General features: G+C 39.1%; 1 protein-coding gene across 6 annotated transcripts in view; it reads right to left on the bottom strand.

The window, feature by feature from the left end:
* Positions 1–9,403: 9,403 nt before the first annotated feature.
* The window catches only part of LOC117405846 (gamma-aminobutyric acid receptor subunit beta-3), a 94,371-nt gene continuing 84,949 nt past the window's right edge, over positions 9,404–18,825 (bottom strand). For all 6 annotated transcript variants that reach the window (XM_059030371.1, XM_059030372.1, XM_059030375.1 and 3 more), the window contains one exon: positions 9,404–13,908. In XM_059030371.1, the coding sequence (XP_058886354.1) occupies positions 13,561–13,908 (348 nt within the window). In that variant the 3' untranslated portion in view covers positions 9,404–13,560. The remainder of the gene's footprint in view (positions 13,909–18,825) is intronic.

Here is an 18,825-nt window from a genome sequence, read left to right as displayed (position 1 = left end):
GCTAAGCCCTTGAATCACACTAATGCCCCGGCACACTATCAAGAAATGTGTGGATCTTGCACGAGACAGATTAGTTCATTTTATGTGACAGTAGCTGAAAAATCTCTTAGTAGTCTATTCATGAATATATGCTAGTACTTGTAGAAAAAAAAAAGCTTTTATGCCAGAACTACTATATAAATGGATTGTGGGAGTTTTTTCCAGTTTACAGTGTAGGGATAATCTCCACGATGAAAGATATAGAAGCTGAATAATGTGTGTTCACTCCACGGTCCTTATTTACTGTATATATCAGTATCCGTACTCTCATGTATAGCAATATGTAACAGTGCACCAGGGTTACAGCGGGGCATTTTACCTACCCAGCTGCTGCAAAGACACAGTGCTGAACTGGATTATTTTAAAATGAAATAATGATATGGAATACACCTTTTGGATGCAAATCTGTATTTCCTTTATGAAAATTCAAGCTGGAAAGATTAAAAACGTCTCTTGATGTATCGAAGGGTTTCATTAGCTTGTGAACCTGACCGCCTGCCACAGCACTTTTTCATGCAATTACTCGTTTATTAGTTATTACCTGAGGAACCCTTATGCTTTTGTCAAATTAATCATACTCAGCAAAAAAAGGCACTTTACAGAGCGTTTAAAAGGGACCAAAAACAAAGCACACAGAAAGAGTACTTGGAACTGCAAACACAAGTCAAAAAGGAAGTTAGAAAGGCCAAGAGAGAGATAGAAATCAATATTGCTAAGGGGGCTAAAACCAATATTTTTCCAATATTATAACAGCAAGAGAACATTCAAAGAGGAGGTTAAATGTCTAAGAGACACAAATGGCAAAATCATAGATGAAGAAAAAAAAATAGCAAATATATTAAATGATTACTTTTCACAGGTTTTTACAAAGGAGGACACGGACAACATGCCCCACATGTCGACCTGTTCCTATCCAATTTTAAATAACTTTAGCATAACAGAGATAGAAGTGTTAAAGGGACTAGGAGCTCTTAAAATAAACAAATCCCCTGGGCCAGATGAGATCCTCCCAATAGTACTCAAAGAAATGAAGGAAGTTATTTACAAACCGCTAACCAAGATCATGCAACAGTCTCTTGACACAGGGGTTGTACCAACAGACTGGAAAATAGCAAACGTAATACCGATCCACAAAAAGGGAGACAAAACCGAACCAGGTAACTACAGACCAATAAGCCTGACTTCTATTATATGTAAACTTATGGAAACTATAATAAGATCCAAAATGGAAAATTACCTATATGGTAACAATATCCAGGGAGACAGCCAGCATGGTTTTAGGAAAGGGAGATCATGTCTAACTAACCTACTTGACTTTTTTGAGGATGCAACATTGAAAATGGATAACTGCAAAGCATACGACATGGTTTATTTAGATTTCCAGAAAGCTTTTGACAAAGTCCCGCATAAAAGATTAATTCTCAAACTGAACGCAGTAAGGATTCAAGGAAATGCATGCACATGGCTTAGGGAGTGGTTAACAGGTAGAAAACAGAAAGTACTGATTAGAGGAGAAACCTCGAAATGGAGTGAGGTAACCAGTGGTGTACCACAGGGATCAGTATTAGGTCCTCTGCTATTCCTAATCTACATTAATGATTTAGACTCTGATATATTAAGCAAACTCGTTAAATTTGCAGACGACACAAAAATAGGAGGAGTGGCAGACACTGTTGAAGCAGCAAAGGTCATTCAAAATGATCTAGACAGCATTCAAAATTGGGCAGACACATGGCAAATGAAATTTAATAGAGAAAAGTGTAAAGTATTGCATGCGGGCAATAAAAATGTGCATTATATATATCATATGGGAGATACTGAAATTGAAGAAGGGAACTATGAAAAAGACCTAGGAGTTTATGTTGACTCAGAAATGTCTTCATCTAGACAATGTGGGGAAGCTATAAAAAAGGCCAACAAGATGCTTGGATATATTGTGAGAAGTGTTGAATTTAAATCAAGGGAAGTTATGTTAAAACTACAATGCATTAGTAAGACCTCACCTAGAATATTGTGTTCAGTTCTGGTCACCTCGTTACAAAAAGGATATTGCTGCTCTAGAAAGAGTGCAAAGAAGAGTGACCAGAATTATCCCGGGTTTAAAAGGCATGTCGTATGCAGACAGGCTAAAAGAATTGAATCTATCCAGTCTTGAACAAAGAAGACTACACGGCGATCTGATTCAAACATTCAAAATCCTAAAAGGTATAGACAATGTCAACCCGGGGGACTTCTTTGACCTGAAAAAAGAAAAAAGTACCAGGGGTCATAAATGGAGATTTGATAAAGGGGCATTCAGAACAGAAAATAGGAGGCACTTTTTTACACAGAGAATTGTGAGGGTCTGGAACCAACTCCCCAGTAATGTTGTTGAAGCTGACACCCTGGGATCCTTCAAGAAGCTGCTTGATGAGATTCTGGGATCAATAAGCTACTAACAACCAAACGAGCAAGATGGGCTGAATGGCCTCCTCTCGTTTGTAAACTTTCTTATGTTCTTAAGTTCTTATGTTCTTATACCAGTCAATAATTGCAAGTAACATTGACAATAGGTGATGGACAAAATAGTTTTTATCTGTTCAGCATTAAAAAATGTGAACATTAATTTCATTACTCTGTTGAATTGCGAGTCAGTTGAAAGGGCCTAGTATTGACTATATGTTGCTAAGCAACGTTTTTTTTTAAGGCAATAGTAACTGGCAATGGATCCTGAAACATTTTGTATTGAAAAGTTTCATGTTGCTAAAATCTGAACAAAACAGACTGCAGCTCCCTTAGAGAGAGAAGCTCCCAGAAAACCAGAGGGTTCTCTAAACCAGTGGTTCTCAACCCTGGTCCTGGGGACCCATTGTCCTGCTGGTTTTTGTTCTTGTTTTTGTAATTGAACCCTTAATTGAACGATAATTTGCATAGTCAGAGCTTTTTAATTATTTTAAACAGTTGGAGCTTCCAAGTTAAATATAAAATTATATAAGGAACTTGAATTCTCCAACTTTTTGTAAGCTAAACAATTTTTAAAAAGTCAAATTAAGCTAATTATTAGTTCAGTTAAGGTTTCAATTAAGTAATTGAGAGCTTGGTTGTAACAAAAGCCAGCAGGACAGTGGGTCCCCAGAACCAGGGCTGAGACCCACTGCTCTAAACCAAGTCAGTCTTCTTGACTCCCATAGAGACCAGAGGGACACTGGTGTGAAACTGTTAAGCACAGTAACTACATGTGGTTGTACAATATACTCTGCATGGTTCATGTAATCTACGGTATATAGCTCCTTTCATAGTGGACCACCATCACAAAGCAACACTACCAATGATGAGAAATTAAATGTTTGAAAATGAAAAAAATAAAAAAACAAAATTGGTTCAATTACCCTTTAAAATGAGGATTCAAGGAGCCAGCTTCTGATGTTCAAAAATGGCTCCTTTTGGAACAAATCCTAACCACAGTGCTATGAATTCCCTTTGCAGGGCAGTGCACTCTGGGATCTGGAGAGAGCAGCATGCTGGGAAGTGCAGTGAAGCTGGAATGAGTGGGAAATTAAACATATTAAAATGTGTCATCATCGCTTCTGTGTTTATATGAAATGGAGCCCCTCAACAACAACAGTGTCAGCTGTCAGCTGCCACAGCAATGTAGAGCAACTTACAGGGCCATTTTTCACATTTCTTTTTAATTCTTGTATTAGAGTGGTTAATTGCCTCAGCCACAATGTTTTACCCTGAGGCCCTCTGTATGAATCTGACCAACTGTGGCAATGTGCCCTGCCCTTGTGTGCATTTCTGTGTGTAAATGTTGGTGTATAGAGATGGGTGCACAGGATATAAATGGGTGTGTGCAGCACGAGTATTTAAAATGTATAATTGTATTTAGGCACGAGGGTGGCACATCACTTCACGTGCATTTAAAGTATTTAATATGTGAGCACGAGGTTGCACGTAATTAATTCACGTGCTGGGATTCAAGTGAATAATTAGTAATTGAATCCCAGCACAACAGTATATATAGATGCATGTTTGACTCACTCGGGGTTGGGTGTTCGAGAGTGGAGAACGGGTGAGAGAGAAGGAGAACGTAAAGTGAAGGAAAATAATAATAATAAGTGTTTTGTTCTCACCGTGTTTGTTTGTCTCCATGCACCGTTTGTTAAGTGTTAGTTTGTTTTGTTTGACTGTTTATTTTGGCCTCAAGCGCCGTGTCCTGTTTTGTGTTCTGTTTGTTAAACCTTTTTATTTATTTGTTATTAAACGCTGAGTGCAACCATCGCACTCAGTTTCTCTCATCATCACCGTCTGTCTGTGTGTTTCTCTCTCCGGTCTGAGTTCCTCCCTGCAGCCAGCCTGTCACACCCATACATATCACGACTGCATGCAATCCTATGCACCCCATGTTGGCAGTATTAAATACTCACACACATCTAAACCGTGTACAGAAATAGCAATGGGGGCTGTAATGGGATAGGGATTGCACTGACCCTCAGGCAATACTAACATCCTCCGGTGGTACAACACATATCCTTGATTGTAGGAGGCATTCGAAAATATTTCTGAAGCATTTCTGTTCAATCAACCTCATTAAAATACAGGAAGTAAGGGGGTACCATGTTCACAATGTCATTTAATATAAGAGAGTATCTCATGTGCATCCTCTGGCTGCAGCAGCCATGTTCACAATGTCATTAAATATAAGAGAGAATCTCATGTGCATCCTCTGGCTGCATCAATGAAGACTTCAGAAGGGAGGGCAGGGCTTGTGAGCCTTGCAAGCATTTAAAACTGCCTTCACTTTTGTGGTGCTAACAAAACTCCAGTGAGCTAGGTCTGGGGCACTTCCTCTCTATCTTACACTGATTGTAATTAAAGTATTAAAATAAAGCTTCATAAAAAACACTGCTTTCCGTACCAGACTAAAGATAAATTTTTATAGCTATCTCATTTGTCCTAAAATGATTGTGTTTTTCTTTCTCTCATTTTTGTTGTTTTATTTTATTCTCTGCTTTGTATTGATTATTGTCACTCCTTGTATAGCTGTCAATCTACTGTTCTGTGCATGTAAAGCACTTTGTGGAAATTTATTGCGAAAGGTGCTATATTAAATAAAGATTGATTGATCGAATGATTGATATTTAATAACCCTATCACTGGGCACAATTAAGACTGCTTTCCATATTTAATAGCCCTATCATTGGGCACAATTAAGTTTGATGTACTAATGAGAGAAACACCAGAGATTAAACATTCAACACCACGCTGCAATATGTGAGAGAAAATATGGTCAAAGATACAATCTGTTCCCCAGCGCAGCCTAAGACCTGGACATCTAAGAACCGTAGAAATAATGAGAAGCTACTGCTGTGAACCGCACTTTGTGTCTCCCATGGCTTAGACCCCTGAATCTACTCTGTATTGGATAATTCAGACTTTCCAGAAAGCAGTCATTGCCTTGGGCATGCTGTGCACAAGGGGGCAGAACCTTTCTTAAAAGCTTCTCCTTCTTTGTAAAGCTACTTGGAACAAAAGAGCAGCAGAAATACTTACATGACGACAACATTGTTCACTTTTTAAGGCGCTTGGTGACTTTTGAATAAAAATGTGTTTCATTCTTCAGTACCTCTACAGCGCTTTATGATTTTCTGAGCCTTCTCTCCAGATACATAAAAAGAGTAAACACAATTTATGTGATGTTAGGTACTGGTTATGCAAAATGGCTTTTGTTTTGTTTGAAATGAATTTTAGAAAAATGAATAAGGGTATCATGGCCGTTAATCACGTAGTTTGACATGGTTTACTCCTTCAGAAATGTCAAATCACAATGCAACAACCTACCTAGCTTTAAATCACCCATAACATACAGTACAAAGAAAACAAATCAACTGCAGCAGCACATCAGGAAGCAGTGGCAGCTAATCCCACACCTGACTCTGATGCACACACGTAGGAATCACTCTATAAAACCTTTTCTAAGGTTATTATGTGTACTTCAAAATGAATGCAAATGCCATAGAAACCATCTTACTGCTACAGTATACAGTATATCTTGAGCTTTCCTCAAACGTGTTAATAATACAGACTCTCTGCAGACTCTCAACAGGGCAAAGATTTGCAGAGCATGTGAGGGATCAATCAATTAGCTGCATAGAGGTCCTACAGGGTACGGGGCAGTAGTACTAGTCTAACCCAGTCAATTAAAAAATAAAACAAAGCTCTAAAATACCAGGACAAAGACCATTGTTTTAGTAAATACACTCGGAATACAAAAACAGATTTATGATTTCCTTGAGTTTCTGTATCTGATGCATTATGTGTAGATATGGCAGATATGGCACATCCAGAGATGATAGGTACGGTTTTTACTGCTTTGTCAATATTACAATATAACCTGACTTTTTTGTAATCTATACATAAATTAAAAGCAGACCTAATTCTGGACTTTGCCTAACCTTTTAATCATCTTTTGATGATATATCTCCTACTTTTGACTTCCTCTGTAAAAGAGGTTAAAAAAATCTAAACGATCGATCCAGGCAGTTTGTAAGATTGAGCCTCATAGGAGCTGCAACTCCAAATTCCAGGAAGAAGCATCATGTAATTTATCTCTGAGCAGCTGAGAGTTTGACCTCAGTATCAACGCATTCATTCCACTGTGTTACACCAGGATGGATGAGGGTTAGACCTCAGTATCAACGCATTCATTCCACTGTGTTACACCAGGATGGATGAGGGTTGGACCTCAGTATCAACGCATTCATTCCACTGTGTTACACCAGGATGGATGAGGGTTAGACCTCAGTATCAACGCATTCATTCCACTGTGTTACACCAGGATGGATGAGGGTTAGACCTCAGTATCAACGCATTCATACCACTGTGTTACACCAGGATGGATGAGGGTTAGACCTCAGTATCAACGCATTCATTACACTGTGTTACACCAGGATGGATGAGGGTTAGACCTCAGTATCAACGCATTCATTCCACTGTGTTACACCAGGATGGATGAGGGTTAGACCTCAGTATCAACGCATTCATTCCACTGTGTTACACCAGGATGGATGAGGGTTAGACCTCAGTATCAACGCATTCATTCCACTGTGTTACACCAGGATGGATGAGGGTTAGACCTCAGTATCAACGCATTCATTCCACTGTGTTACACCAGGATGGATGAGGGTTAGACCTCAGTATCAACGCATTCATTCCACTGTGTTACACCAGGATGGATGAGGGTTAGACCTCAGTATCAACGCATTCATTCCACTGTGTTACACCAGGATGGATGAGGGTTAGACCTCAGTATCAACGCATTCATTCCACTGTGTTACACCAGGATGGATGAGGGTTAGACCTCAGTATCAACGCATTCATTCCACTGTGTTACACAGGATGGATGAGGGTTAGACCTCAGTATCAACGCATTCATTCCACTGTGTTACACCAGGATGGATGAGGGTTAGACCTCAGTATCAACGCATTCACTCCACTGTGTTACACCAGGATGGATGAGGGTTAGACCTCAGTATCAACACATTCATTCCACTGTGTTACACCAGGATGGATGAGGGTTAGACCTCAATATCAACACATTCATTCCACTGTGTTACACCAGGATGGATGAGGGTTAGACCTCAGTATCAACGCATTCATTCCACTGTGTTACACCTGGATGGATAAGACCATTTGGCTGGTAGGAATAATCACTATATATATATATATATATATATATATATATATATATATATATATATATATATATATATATATTTATAATCAGCTGTCTTTGTATCCTTGAGGCAAACAAAACAGTGGCCTTTGGGAAGCCATGTCACTGCTGAAGACAAAGAGCTGGACACAGCTCCAGTAGTGTATCTGCTTATGAAAGAGTTAACATAGAGCTCAGTTCCCTAACATGCAAGATTGGTCACCATATCGTGAATATGTACAGATAGTACACAAAGACTGGTTACATAACATGCTTCTAATGAACAACAGACCAAGAGAGAGTGAGACTTTGTCAACAAATACAGCAGAAGTGGATGAGATTGATAATGACTATGGAGGCTCTGACAAAGAGCAAACATAAAACAACACAGCTTTGAAAATAAACATGCACATGGTTTATTTAATGAACAGAAAGCAAACCAGGCTGCTTGCTGGAGAAGCACAGTGTTTTGGGGATACAAAGACAAACATCTACAATAACAGCACATGCCTGAGAAAAGCAGAATCTCTGGCTAATTAGACCTTTGCAATCTGATTCAGTTGCTATGGTGACTGGATGCTAAATCAGATTTGAAGTGAGAGTAGGACTGTTCAACTGAAAGGGAATCAGAGTTAAGAATATTGTCAGTGTCCTCTGGGCCATACATTGGATTTTGGTCTAAATTGGGAGGTGGCTATGGCAAGACCGTGGGTTCATACTTGTGTGATAAACGTGTGAAATTACTTTGGGTGTAGAATTGGTGGAGGTTTTGACAAGAGTGCATCTACTAAACTTAGTCATGATTTTGACTATACAAAATCCGCTTACATTAACTGAACTTCAGAGGCCTGAAGACATAAATAAAGACCAAGACAGTTTTTGTCCTACTGTACCTCTCTGTGCAGCCTGTGCCATGCTATGAGTATACCTCCTCCTGTCTCTCCACCTCATTCAAACCTACTGTACCTCTCTGTACAGCCTGTGCCATGCTATGAGTATACCTCCTCCTGTCTCTCCACCTCATTCAAACCTACTGTACCTCTCTGTGCAGCCTGTGCCATGCTATGAGTATACCTCCTCCTGTCTCTCCACCTCATTCAAACCTACTGTACCTCTCTGTGCAGCCTGTGCCATGCTATGAGTATACCTCCTCCTGTCTCTCCACCTCATTCAAACCTACTGTACCTCTCTGTGCAGCCTGTGCCATGCTATGAGTATACCTCCGCCTGTCTCTCCACCTCATTCAAACCTACTGTACCTCTCTGTACAGCCTGTGCCATGCTATGAGTATACCTCCTCCTGTCTCTCCACCTCATTCAAACCTACTGTACCTCTCTGTGCAGCCTGTGCCATGCTATGAGTGTACCTCCTCCTGTCTCTCCACCTCATTCAAACCTACTGTACCTCTCTTTGCAACCTGTGCCATGCTATGAGTATCCCACCTCCTGTCTCTCCACCTCATTCAAACCTACTGTACCAGTCCCAAACTGTGATGCATGCTTATGCCAGATGTCTAACTGATTGCTCACTGAGATACAGTTTGGTTTTTTGCTTGTCGTCCTAGAGAATTACCTTGTATGGGATGCTCCAGTACTGGTACCCTGAAGAAGGATTATTATTAGCAAAGAATACTAGTAACACGTCCTGGCCCAAAGTATACAACCAAACAAGTCATTTTAAACAATTGTTTATTGCTTTTCTACAGAAAAAGGTATGATGCTCACATGTGAGTTTGGTACAGCGTGTTAACTCAACACTTGCAGTCAACCTAAAGGCAGGTCTCTGATCATCTTATCAGTCAAACCTTGTTTACCCAGGTTTGTGAATGCAAACAGTAACAGAAATACAGATGCCATGATAGAGATTAAAATAAAAGTGAAAAAACATTCTTTTGTCTTCTGGGTTTACCTCGAGGTTAACAATGTTTACACCTCTGGTATAAAGTCAGATGTCAAGTAAATGAATCCAGATTGAGAAATATAGTGACAGCCAAAAATGATCAAGTATCTACAACAATGGATACAAATACAGAAGGTACCCAAAGTGACTAGCTGTATGGCTTTCCTTTTGCAGCTTCCTGTAAACATTGCCAATAACTACAAATTAAAATACAAATAGGTGTCCACTTTCTGAAAAAAAAACAAAAAAAAACAAGATCTTAGTGATTTGTACAACAAGTAAAGGTCAGAGAACATTGTCTGAAAGGACCACAATGCACCTTGGCAACAGAGGGGAAACAATGTGACGTGAGACGTTCTGAATATTGAGTCACTATGCATGTGCTGCCAATATAATGAGTATACCCACATACCCATCAAGGGCTTCAGGTAGAAATCACTGCATACTGTATGGCTGTCCTGTACAACCTCATTCCAGCAATATCTTCTTGTGCTTATGATGATGTGCCCAAGCAGTATCTGTGCTTGCCAATGTTTTTATAAAAACAGGCTGTATATCTAGATAATGAAATGTAATGCTTTAATTCTTTACTCCCCCTCTCTTAAGCCCCTGGTGTACATTGATTGAGTGCACAATAACAAATGAGAAGGTGGCAGTTTATCATCAGCTTTAGTATCCTGGTAAGCAGTCACGCGGTTAACAGTTTATCAGAAACTAAGGAGTTTATTACTGAAAGCACTCAGACATTACATCGGGGTGTGTCACCTTCTCTTTTCTATTGATCTTGCACATGCAGCATTGGCATTGGGCTGACAGGGGCTTGCTGTGAGAACAGATCACAGCCTCTCTGAAATGCAATGACTGAACCCCTGAGAAAAGATCACCCCCATTTGAAAACTCACAACGCTCGTCTGAAGGAAATGATCTAATTTCTAGGATGGCTAGGCATTTCAGAATTTTAAGTTAGCATCCCAGTAACGTAGTATTTCAAGTAACTTTGCTTTTAAGTGAAAAAAGTAAAGAATTAAAATAAATTAAAAAAACGTTGTGTACTCTCAAAACCCGAATCAGAGACAATTTAAAATATATCTCCTGTTAAAAAAGTTCTTATTGGGTGCTATATCTAGCTGTACCTCTAACATACCTCTATCAATGTTTTCATCAAAGTACAATCTGCACACCTAGGGTTTGAAATAATTAATTTTAGAGTAAAGAAATATCTGATATACAGGTTTAACAATTCTTCTGTGGCCCAAACATTGAAATAAAAAATGATTATGAATAATATTTTCTCATTACGGATGGACAAAGATGCTGCATATTCTAGATTTCAGTTTAAAGAATTCATTTAAATTTTGGGGAAAAGATTCACAGCACCAGGTAAAACATTTCTTCCTCAGAAAATAAAATAACTTCCTGAGCAGATTTGTCACATCATTTAATGCTCTTTGAAGCTCTGAGGAACAGCTTGAAGCACTCAGTACTTGCTTTAGTGCTAAGCTCAGTGAACAAATAAGTATCTTACTTGTGAACATACAGTTCAGTAAATTCAACTTGAAACATTGATTTCAGCACACCAGGACAATGCCACACCTTGCGTGTGCTTCACATGACTCCAAATAAAATTAATTTCCATTATACATCATGGTGGCCTCCTGGCTGTTGGAAAAGGTAACTCAGACTGATCTGGGGAAATCTGACTAAGGGGTAACTGTAAATGACAGTATAGTGAATTGGGGTCTGTCGCCCTTCCCGAACTGAGATGCTAAAACTCCATTTAGGATAAGGACTGCACAGTCAGGTGACAGCGTTTCACAAACACCAATGTTTTGTAACACACCTCTCCTTAGAGGAACATCTTTCTCACAATCTTATCATTTTGTGTTCCAGACTTTGTTTTCCTGCCACCACACTATCACTTCCTGTGCACCAGTATTAGGTCCCCACCTCAGGCTCACCGTGACCGGACTCACTATCTGTTGGACAGGAAGTGAATACGTAGTATGGTGGCTGGACCAATCGGTTTACCCTTGGTTAAAAGGATAAGAAAGTCTGGAAAAGAAATCCACAGCAAAACAATCCAGTCAATCCAGTGAGGGCTTCTTTATTTAGGGTACATTCTTTTAAAACACCTGCTTGCAACCCCTTAAGCATGGCAAAAGTCTCTTTCCTTTTCCCAAAATTACAATGTCTTATTTATGTATTTATTTATTTAATCTTAAAGAGAATATGCCCTGGTGCTGATTCTACCAGGAAAAACAGAAACTTAAATGATTGATTTCCCACATATCTCAGAAAATAGACTATTGAAAAACAAACAAACAAAAAGTACTGTCAACAGGTTTTTAAAAGTATTTACAAGGTCTAAATATATTAACTAATAACAACAACAATAATAATAATACTATGATAATAATGATAATAATAAAAACAATATTAATAATATGATAACAATAATATGTATTATAGTATTCATAATTATAAATCATTCAACTACCAACACAGTAACATTTCAAACAAAGCAGATAAATTAATTTGTGAACAGGATTGGAGAGATAGTTAACAAACGGGCAGATGTATTTGTGAGAATGCAGTCGTGTATATTCTGCAGTGATAGAACATGCTACTGTATGGTCATTACTGTTTTACTGAGCACATGCACAATCATTAGCTTGGATGTAGGCTATGAGTATAGAAAGTGCTCGTACTGGACAAAAAAGAAAATTAAGCAAAATGAAAAAAAAATGTATTCACACACAAAAAAAAAAATCTGACACCATGCTGTCACAATATCGAGCACAAGAGAAGAAAACAATGTCTGGAATATATGTCTGTATATCTTACAAATTAACTACAGTTGAGATGGAGTTTTCTATTGATAATCCAAATGGCCAAACAAAAAAGCAAGGGTGTTAAAACAGTATAATACATATTAGATATAAATAACCTGAGACAGGGAAACGATCTACTGTCTGAATAAAGATCCAGTAGTCTGTTATTAATAGCATCTTAATAAACCAATAATGATACTTCTACTATTAATAATAAAACTGCACAAACATTTACAGTGCTGCTACAAAACCGAATTTGTGAATAAACATGATTTCTTTTTATCTGTGCCAGAATTATAAGAGGTGTTTAAGACATTTATCAGACCATTCTTCAGGAAATATGTTTCCCATGAGGTGTAAGCAAGAATGCACACAGTATTTTACATCAAACGTTCTGCCTCATGGAGACCTGCATACGCCATGTATGTATGTGTGTGTATATATATATAGAGAGAGAGAGAGACAGAGCGAGAGAGAGAGATTGCAGTATATATATATATATATGTGTGTGTGTGTGTGTGTGTGTGTTATAGCACTATTGCATATGCTATTTTGAAAACATGGCTATGTACAACAGAATGCTTTCATTTGCATAAATATGAGTCATAATAATCTATAATATGTATAAGACATGGGAAGTCTGATACTGTTATGAAGTGACCTACTGTTAACTGAAAATCCAACCCAAAGCTAGAATTCATTGCTTAGGTGTACTTATGGATTACTGGTTAAATACTGCAGTCCTCCCAGTTATAATGCAGCGGTCTAACTTATTTTAATCAAGTAATACTGTTACTCTTAATGCCAAGCCTATTTTGGGTATAATGGCAGACAAAAAATGACTGCTTTTGTGATTCCAGGGCAGTGTATCATGCAAGCGGTCTCAAGACTTATAAATACTCTGAGGGCATCTGTTCATACAACATTGTAGTACAAAAGGTTTTTTTATTTTACTTTTTTTTTTTTTTTACTTTTTTTTGTGAAAGTTTGCAATCTGTTGTAAACCCTAGAGATTGCAAGTATATTTAAAAACAAAAAACAAAACAAAACAAAAAGGTAACACTTTTAACCCCTGGTATAGAGAGTCCAAGCTGTCCCTTAATTGACATAGTAAAGCCAATAGATGATGTTGAAGAGTGTAAACGCAGCAGGGAACACTATTCTCGACCACCTGTCAATGGCGTTCACATCAGTCAGATCTGGGATTTTGATTTTCAGCTGTGATGACCTTCTCCTCAGACGACTCTTCTTCAGCTGGGCATTCCTGTCCCTGCTGTGATGGGCCGTTGCATCCCGAGGCATGCTCTGTTTCCTGTACTGGATTCCTGAGTTGTCAAAGGCCATTGAGGAATTCCTGGACTCGCTAACACTGGTGGTTATCTCATTTCCTGCCACTTCGTTGTGAATCTCCAGACTGGTTAGCAAGATGTTGCCATGAGCGTCCATCTAGGTGGAAAAGTATATCAACATGTTATTGTTTTGTGTTGGTTGTATGATTCATGTATGAAATGGAGCACATGGAAAATGGTAAGTGTGACAAGTAATGCTTTACCACAAATAATACATCAAATTAAATAAAATGTAATAAAAAAATAGAGTAAAATGGCATTGGATTTTGGATTATCCAGCCAGTACATGCAACACTATTCTTTTATTCTTTATTACGTTTCTAAAGTGCATGCCTGTCGAGATTGATCGAGATCCAGTGGGAATTCCACTCATTAGACAGTCAAGAACATCACCATTGAGGTTATCCCAAGACTGCTTCTCTATCACATGCTTCCAAAGGGTCTAAATAAGAAGGGTATCCATCCAGGAGGAGAACAATGCAATGAATACAGAACCACAGCTATACAGGACAATCAAAGGAGAGCCATGCAACGAATACAGAACCACAGCTATACAGGACAATCAAAGGAGAACAATGCAATGAATACAGAACCACAGCTATACAGGACAATCAAAGGAGAGCAATGCAATGAATACAGAACCACAGCTATACAGGACAATCAAAGGAGAGCAATGCAATGAATACAGAACCACAGCTATACAGGACAATCAAAGGAGAACAATGCAGCAAATACAGAACCACAGCTATACAGGATAATCAAAGGAGAGCAATGCAGCAAATACAGAACCACAGCTATACAGGACAATCAAAGGAGAGCAATGCAGTGAATACAGAACCACAGCTATACAGGACAATCAAAGGAGAGCAATGCAGCAAATACAGAACCACAGCTATACAGGACAATCAAAGGAGAGCAATGCAGCAAATACAGAACCACAGCTATACAGGACAATCAAAGGAGAGCAATGCAGTGAATACAGAACCACAGCTATACAGGACAATCAAAGGAGAGCAATGCAATGAATACAGAACCACAGCTATACAGGACAATCAAAGGAGAGCAATGCAATGAATACAGAACCACAGCTATACAGGACAATCAAAGGAGAGCAATGCAGCAAATACAGAACCACAGCTATACAGGACAATCAAAGGAGAGCAATGCAGTGAATACAGAACCACAGCTATACATGACAATCAAAGGAGAACAATGCAATGAATACAGAACCACAGCTATACAGGACAATCAAAGGAGAGCAATGCAGCAAATACAGAACCACAGCTATACAGGACAATCAAAGGAGAGCAATGCAGTGAATACAGAACCACAGCTATACAGGACAATCAAAGGAGAGCCATGCAGTGAATACAGAACCACAGCTATACAGGACAATCAAAGGAGAGCAATGCAGTGAATACAGAACCACAGCTATACAGGACAATCAAAGGAGAGCAATGCAATGAATACAGAACCACAGCTATACAGGACAATCAAAGGAGAGCCATGCAATGAATACAGAACCACAGCTATACAGGACAATCAAAGGAGAGCCATGCAATGAATACAGAACCACAGCTATACAGGACAATCAAAGGAGAACAATGCAGTGAATACAGAACCACAGCTATACAGGTCAATCAAAGGAGAGCCATGCAATGAATACAGAACCACAGCTATACAGGACAATCAAAGGAGAGCCATGCAATGAATACAGAACCACAGCTATACAGGACAATCAAAGGAGAACAATGCAGCAAATACAGAACCACAGCTATACAGGACAATCAAAGGAGAGCCATGCAATGAATACAGAACCACAGCTATACAGGACAATCAAAGGAGAACAATGCAGTGAATACAGAACCACAGCTATACAGGTCAATCAAAGGAGAGCCATGCAATGAATACAGAACCACAGCTATACAGGACAATCAAAGGAGAACAATGCAGCGAATACAGAAGCTATACAGTGATCCGCTGAGGTGGATCTGTAAAGTGTAAGGGTTGCATCTCCCACACTTTACTACCATTAGCAAAAACGTCCCCAGATCTTGGTGATATGGTAAATTACAACTTGAGTAAAAAGTTACAAAATTGAGCTTAGGTTTGTGTGGTTGCTCGTGTCCATAATTCTGTATATACCGTCCATCTGTAGTTTGGTTTAAAGAAGGTGGTCATACTTATTGTTGACCTTAACCGGTGGTTCCTAGGGGGCAGCGCACAATTGGCCGAGCGCCGCTCGGGTAGGGAGGGATTAGGTCGCAGGGCAATTCACGGTTCACTGCGCACCAGCGACCCCTGTGGCTGATAGGCTCTGCAGTGGAGCATTTCAGATCTGTGTTGTCCTCCGGCACTATAGATCTGGTGGCTTTGCTGTGGATCCGCAGTACAAAAAATGACGGATTGGCAGGAACACGTTTCAGAGGACGCATGTTCCAGCCTCCGTTTCCTGAGTCGCCGGGGGTTTGCAGCGGTGATCCGGGATAAAAATAATAATTGGGCATTCCAAATTGGGGAGAAAACTGGGGTAAAAACCATTGGCGACCACTAAATTAAAAAAAAAAAAAAAAAAGAAGGGGGTCATACTGTGCTTTACTAGCCTACCATGCTGTACATGATTGTAGAGCAGCGTGTGTGCAATGTCAGATAGAATGTAATAGGGTTACTAGCTTTCACTGTTAAGAAGCTTGGGCTCGATCTGGAAACATGTGAAATGCTCGTGACAACGTCTAGCATATAGTATGTTTGGAGAGCCAGCGTCATTTTAAACACAACTCATTCTTTACAGATAGAGCCCCGTGAAATTATTTATATTTTTATAATCTTATTTTTATAAAAATTAATAAAACAACTCAAATAGATGTCTACCAATAATAGTAAAGTATACATCATGTTTTAACTACATACATATTTTTAATTAAACATTTTCTGCCTGTTTTTTATATAAACAGACCTCGCACAGAAAAATGATTGAGTTACCATAATTTCACGGTAACGTACAGTCCCCCACACTTTATAATTAACTGCCTATTTACAGTAAATACTGCCCATGCTCTCTATACAAATACAATAAGATAAAATAATATATATATATATATATATATATATATAAATATATATATATATATATATATATATATATATATATATATATATATATATATATATATATATATATATATATTTATATTTACACTGCCCTACTATTGTGGAGCTGTCAAAATAATTGGACATTCTGCAATCTACTCATTAAAAAATGATAGGAATTGTATTTTAAGCCTGGGGAGGCATACAAGTAACGTATATAACAGTATACAAGATTGGGGTTTCTCAGTATTTAAACACGAAGCAAAACAGGAATCACAGCAAGATCCTCTTAAACCACAGCTCTTCAGAAACTGGAAAGCGGGTGTGCACATTGTTAAAACAGGAATCACAGCAAGATCCTCTTAAACCACAGCTCTTCAGAAACTGGAAAGCGGGTGTGCACATTGTTAAAACAGGAATCAGAGCAAGATCCTCTTAAACCACAGCTCTTCAGAAACTGGAAAGCGGGTGTGCACATTGTTAAAACAGGAATCACAGCAAGATCCTCTTAAACCACAGCTCTTCAGAAACTGGAAAGCAGGTTTGCTTGGTTGTTTTCTTTGTTTTCTTTTTACAGGGCACTGACTGCTTCATTTGCAAATGCCACCTGAAAATTGCTCATATGCTGTAAAAGATAGCAGGGAATAAGCTTTACAAAAATACACAATTTAAGAGAGAACCATTTCCCAAATGCCCTGCATTTTTCAATAAGGCTGGCATATACAATGTATGTGTTTTTCTGGTTTTGTTTATTTCTCTTGGAGGATTTGGAAGCTGGGGATGCTCAAAGACAGGCATTTGAGAATGGAGATGCCATTTGTTTAAATGTCATTTTTAATGGTGTTGGCCTATCCACAACTAGCAGTACAGTGAAGAAAAGCTCTGAGGCGTACTTCTTACCAAACAACAGAAAATAAAACAGTATGTCCGCTCATTTTGTAAATACGTCATCTGTTATCATAGCATTGACTATATGAGGCAATTCTAGGCATCTTATACATTCATGAAAGATATACAAATTATTTTAGTTGGGGAAAACCGAGCATCAAAATAATATATATTACACATAGCTCAAGAGTTCTGGTACCTTTGAATGAAAAAAAGAAGTAAACAGACAACAACCACAAACCTGTATGAAACAAAATAGAACCCTGTGCACACAAGCACAGAGAGGAGAATCACATGACCCCAATTACACATTAATGATGGCACAATTGGTGGAATTAGACTTCAAAAAGATGAGAACAGCATCTTTGAAATGTATGAAATGGATAGAATGGATTCATTTTCAGAGGTGGTGTGATATGAGCCTTCCTTAGGGAATGTTGACAGTGAGCAGGGATTGGTGGAGGACTCTTCCTCAGGGAATGTTGACAGTGAGCAGGGATTGGAGGAGGACTCTTCCTCAGGGAATGTTGACAGTGAGCAGGGATTGGGGGAGGACTCTTCCTCAGGGAATGTTGACAGTGAGCAGGGATTGGTGGAGGACTCTTCCTCAGGTAATGTTGACAGTGAGCAGGGATTGGTGGAGGACTCTTCCTCAGGGAATGTTGACAGTGAGCAGGGATTGGGGGAGGACTCTTCCTCAGGGAATGTTGACAGTGAGCAGGGATTGGGGGAGGACTCTTCCTCAGGGAATGTTGACAGTGAGCAGGGATTGGGGTAGGACTCTTCCTCAGGTAATGTTGACAGTGAGCAGGGATTGGTGGAGGACTCTTCCTCAGGGAATGTTGACAGTGAGCAGGGATTGGTGGAGGACTCTTCCTCAGGGAATGTTGACAGTGAGCAGGGATTGGGGTAGGACTCTTCCTCAGGGAATGTTGACAGTGAGCAGGGATTGGGGTAGGACTCTTCCTCAGGGAATGTTGACAGTGTGCAGGGATTGGAGGAGGACTCTTCCTTAGGGAATGTTGACAGTGAGCAG

Source organism: Acipenser ruthenus, chromosome 9, assembly GCF_902713425.1.
Source record: "Acipenser ruthenus chromosome 9, fAciRut3.2 maternal haplotype, whole genome shotgun sequence".
Lineage (NCBI taxonomy): Eukaryota > Metazoa > Chordata > Actinopteri > Acipenseriformes > Acipenseridae > Acipenser > Acipenser ruthenus.
Note: the sequence above shows the minus strand (reverse complement) of the source record. Positions and strands in the feature narration are given on the sequence as shown.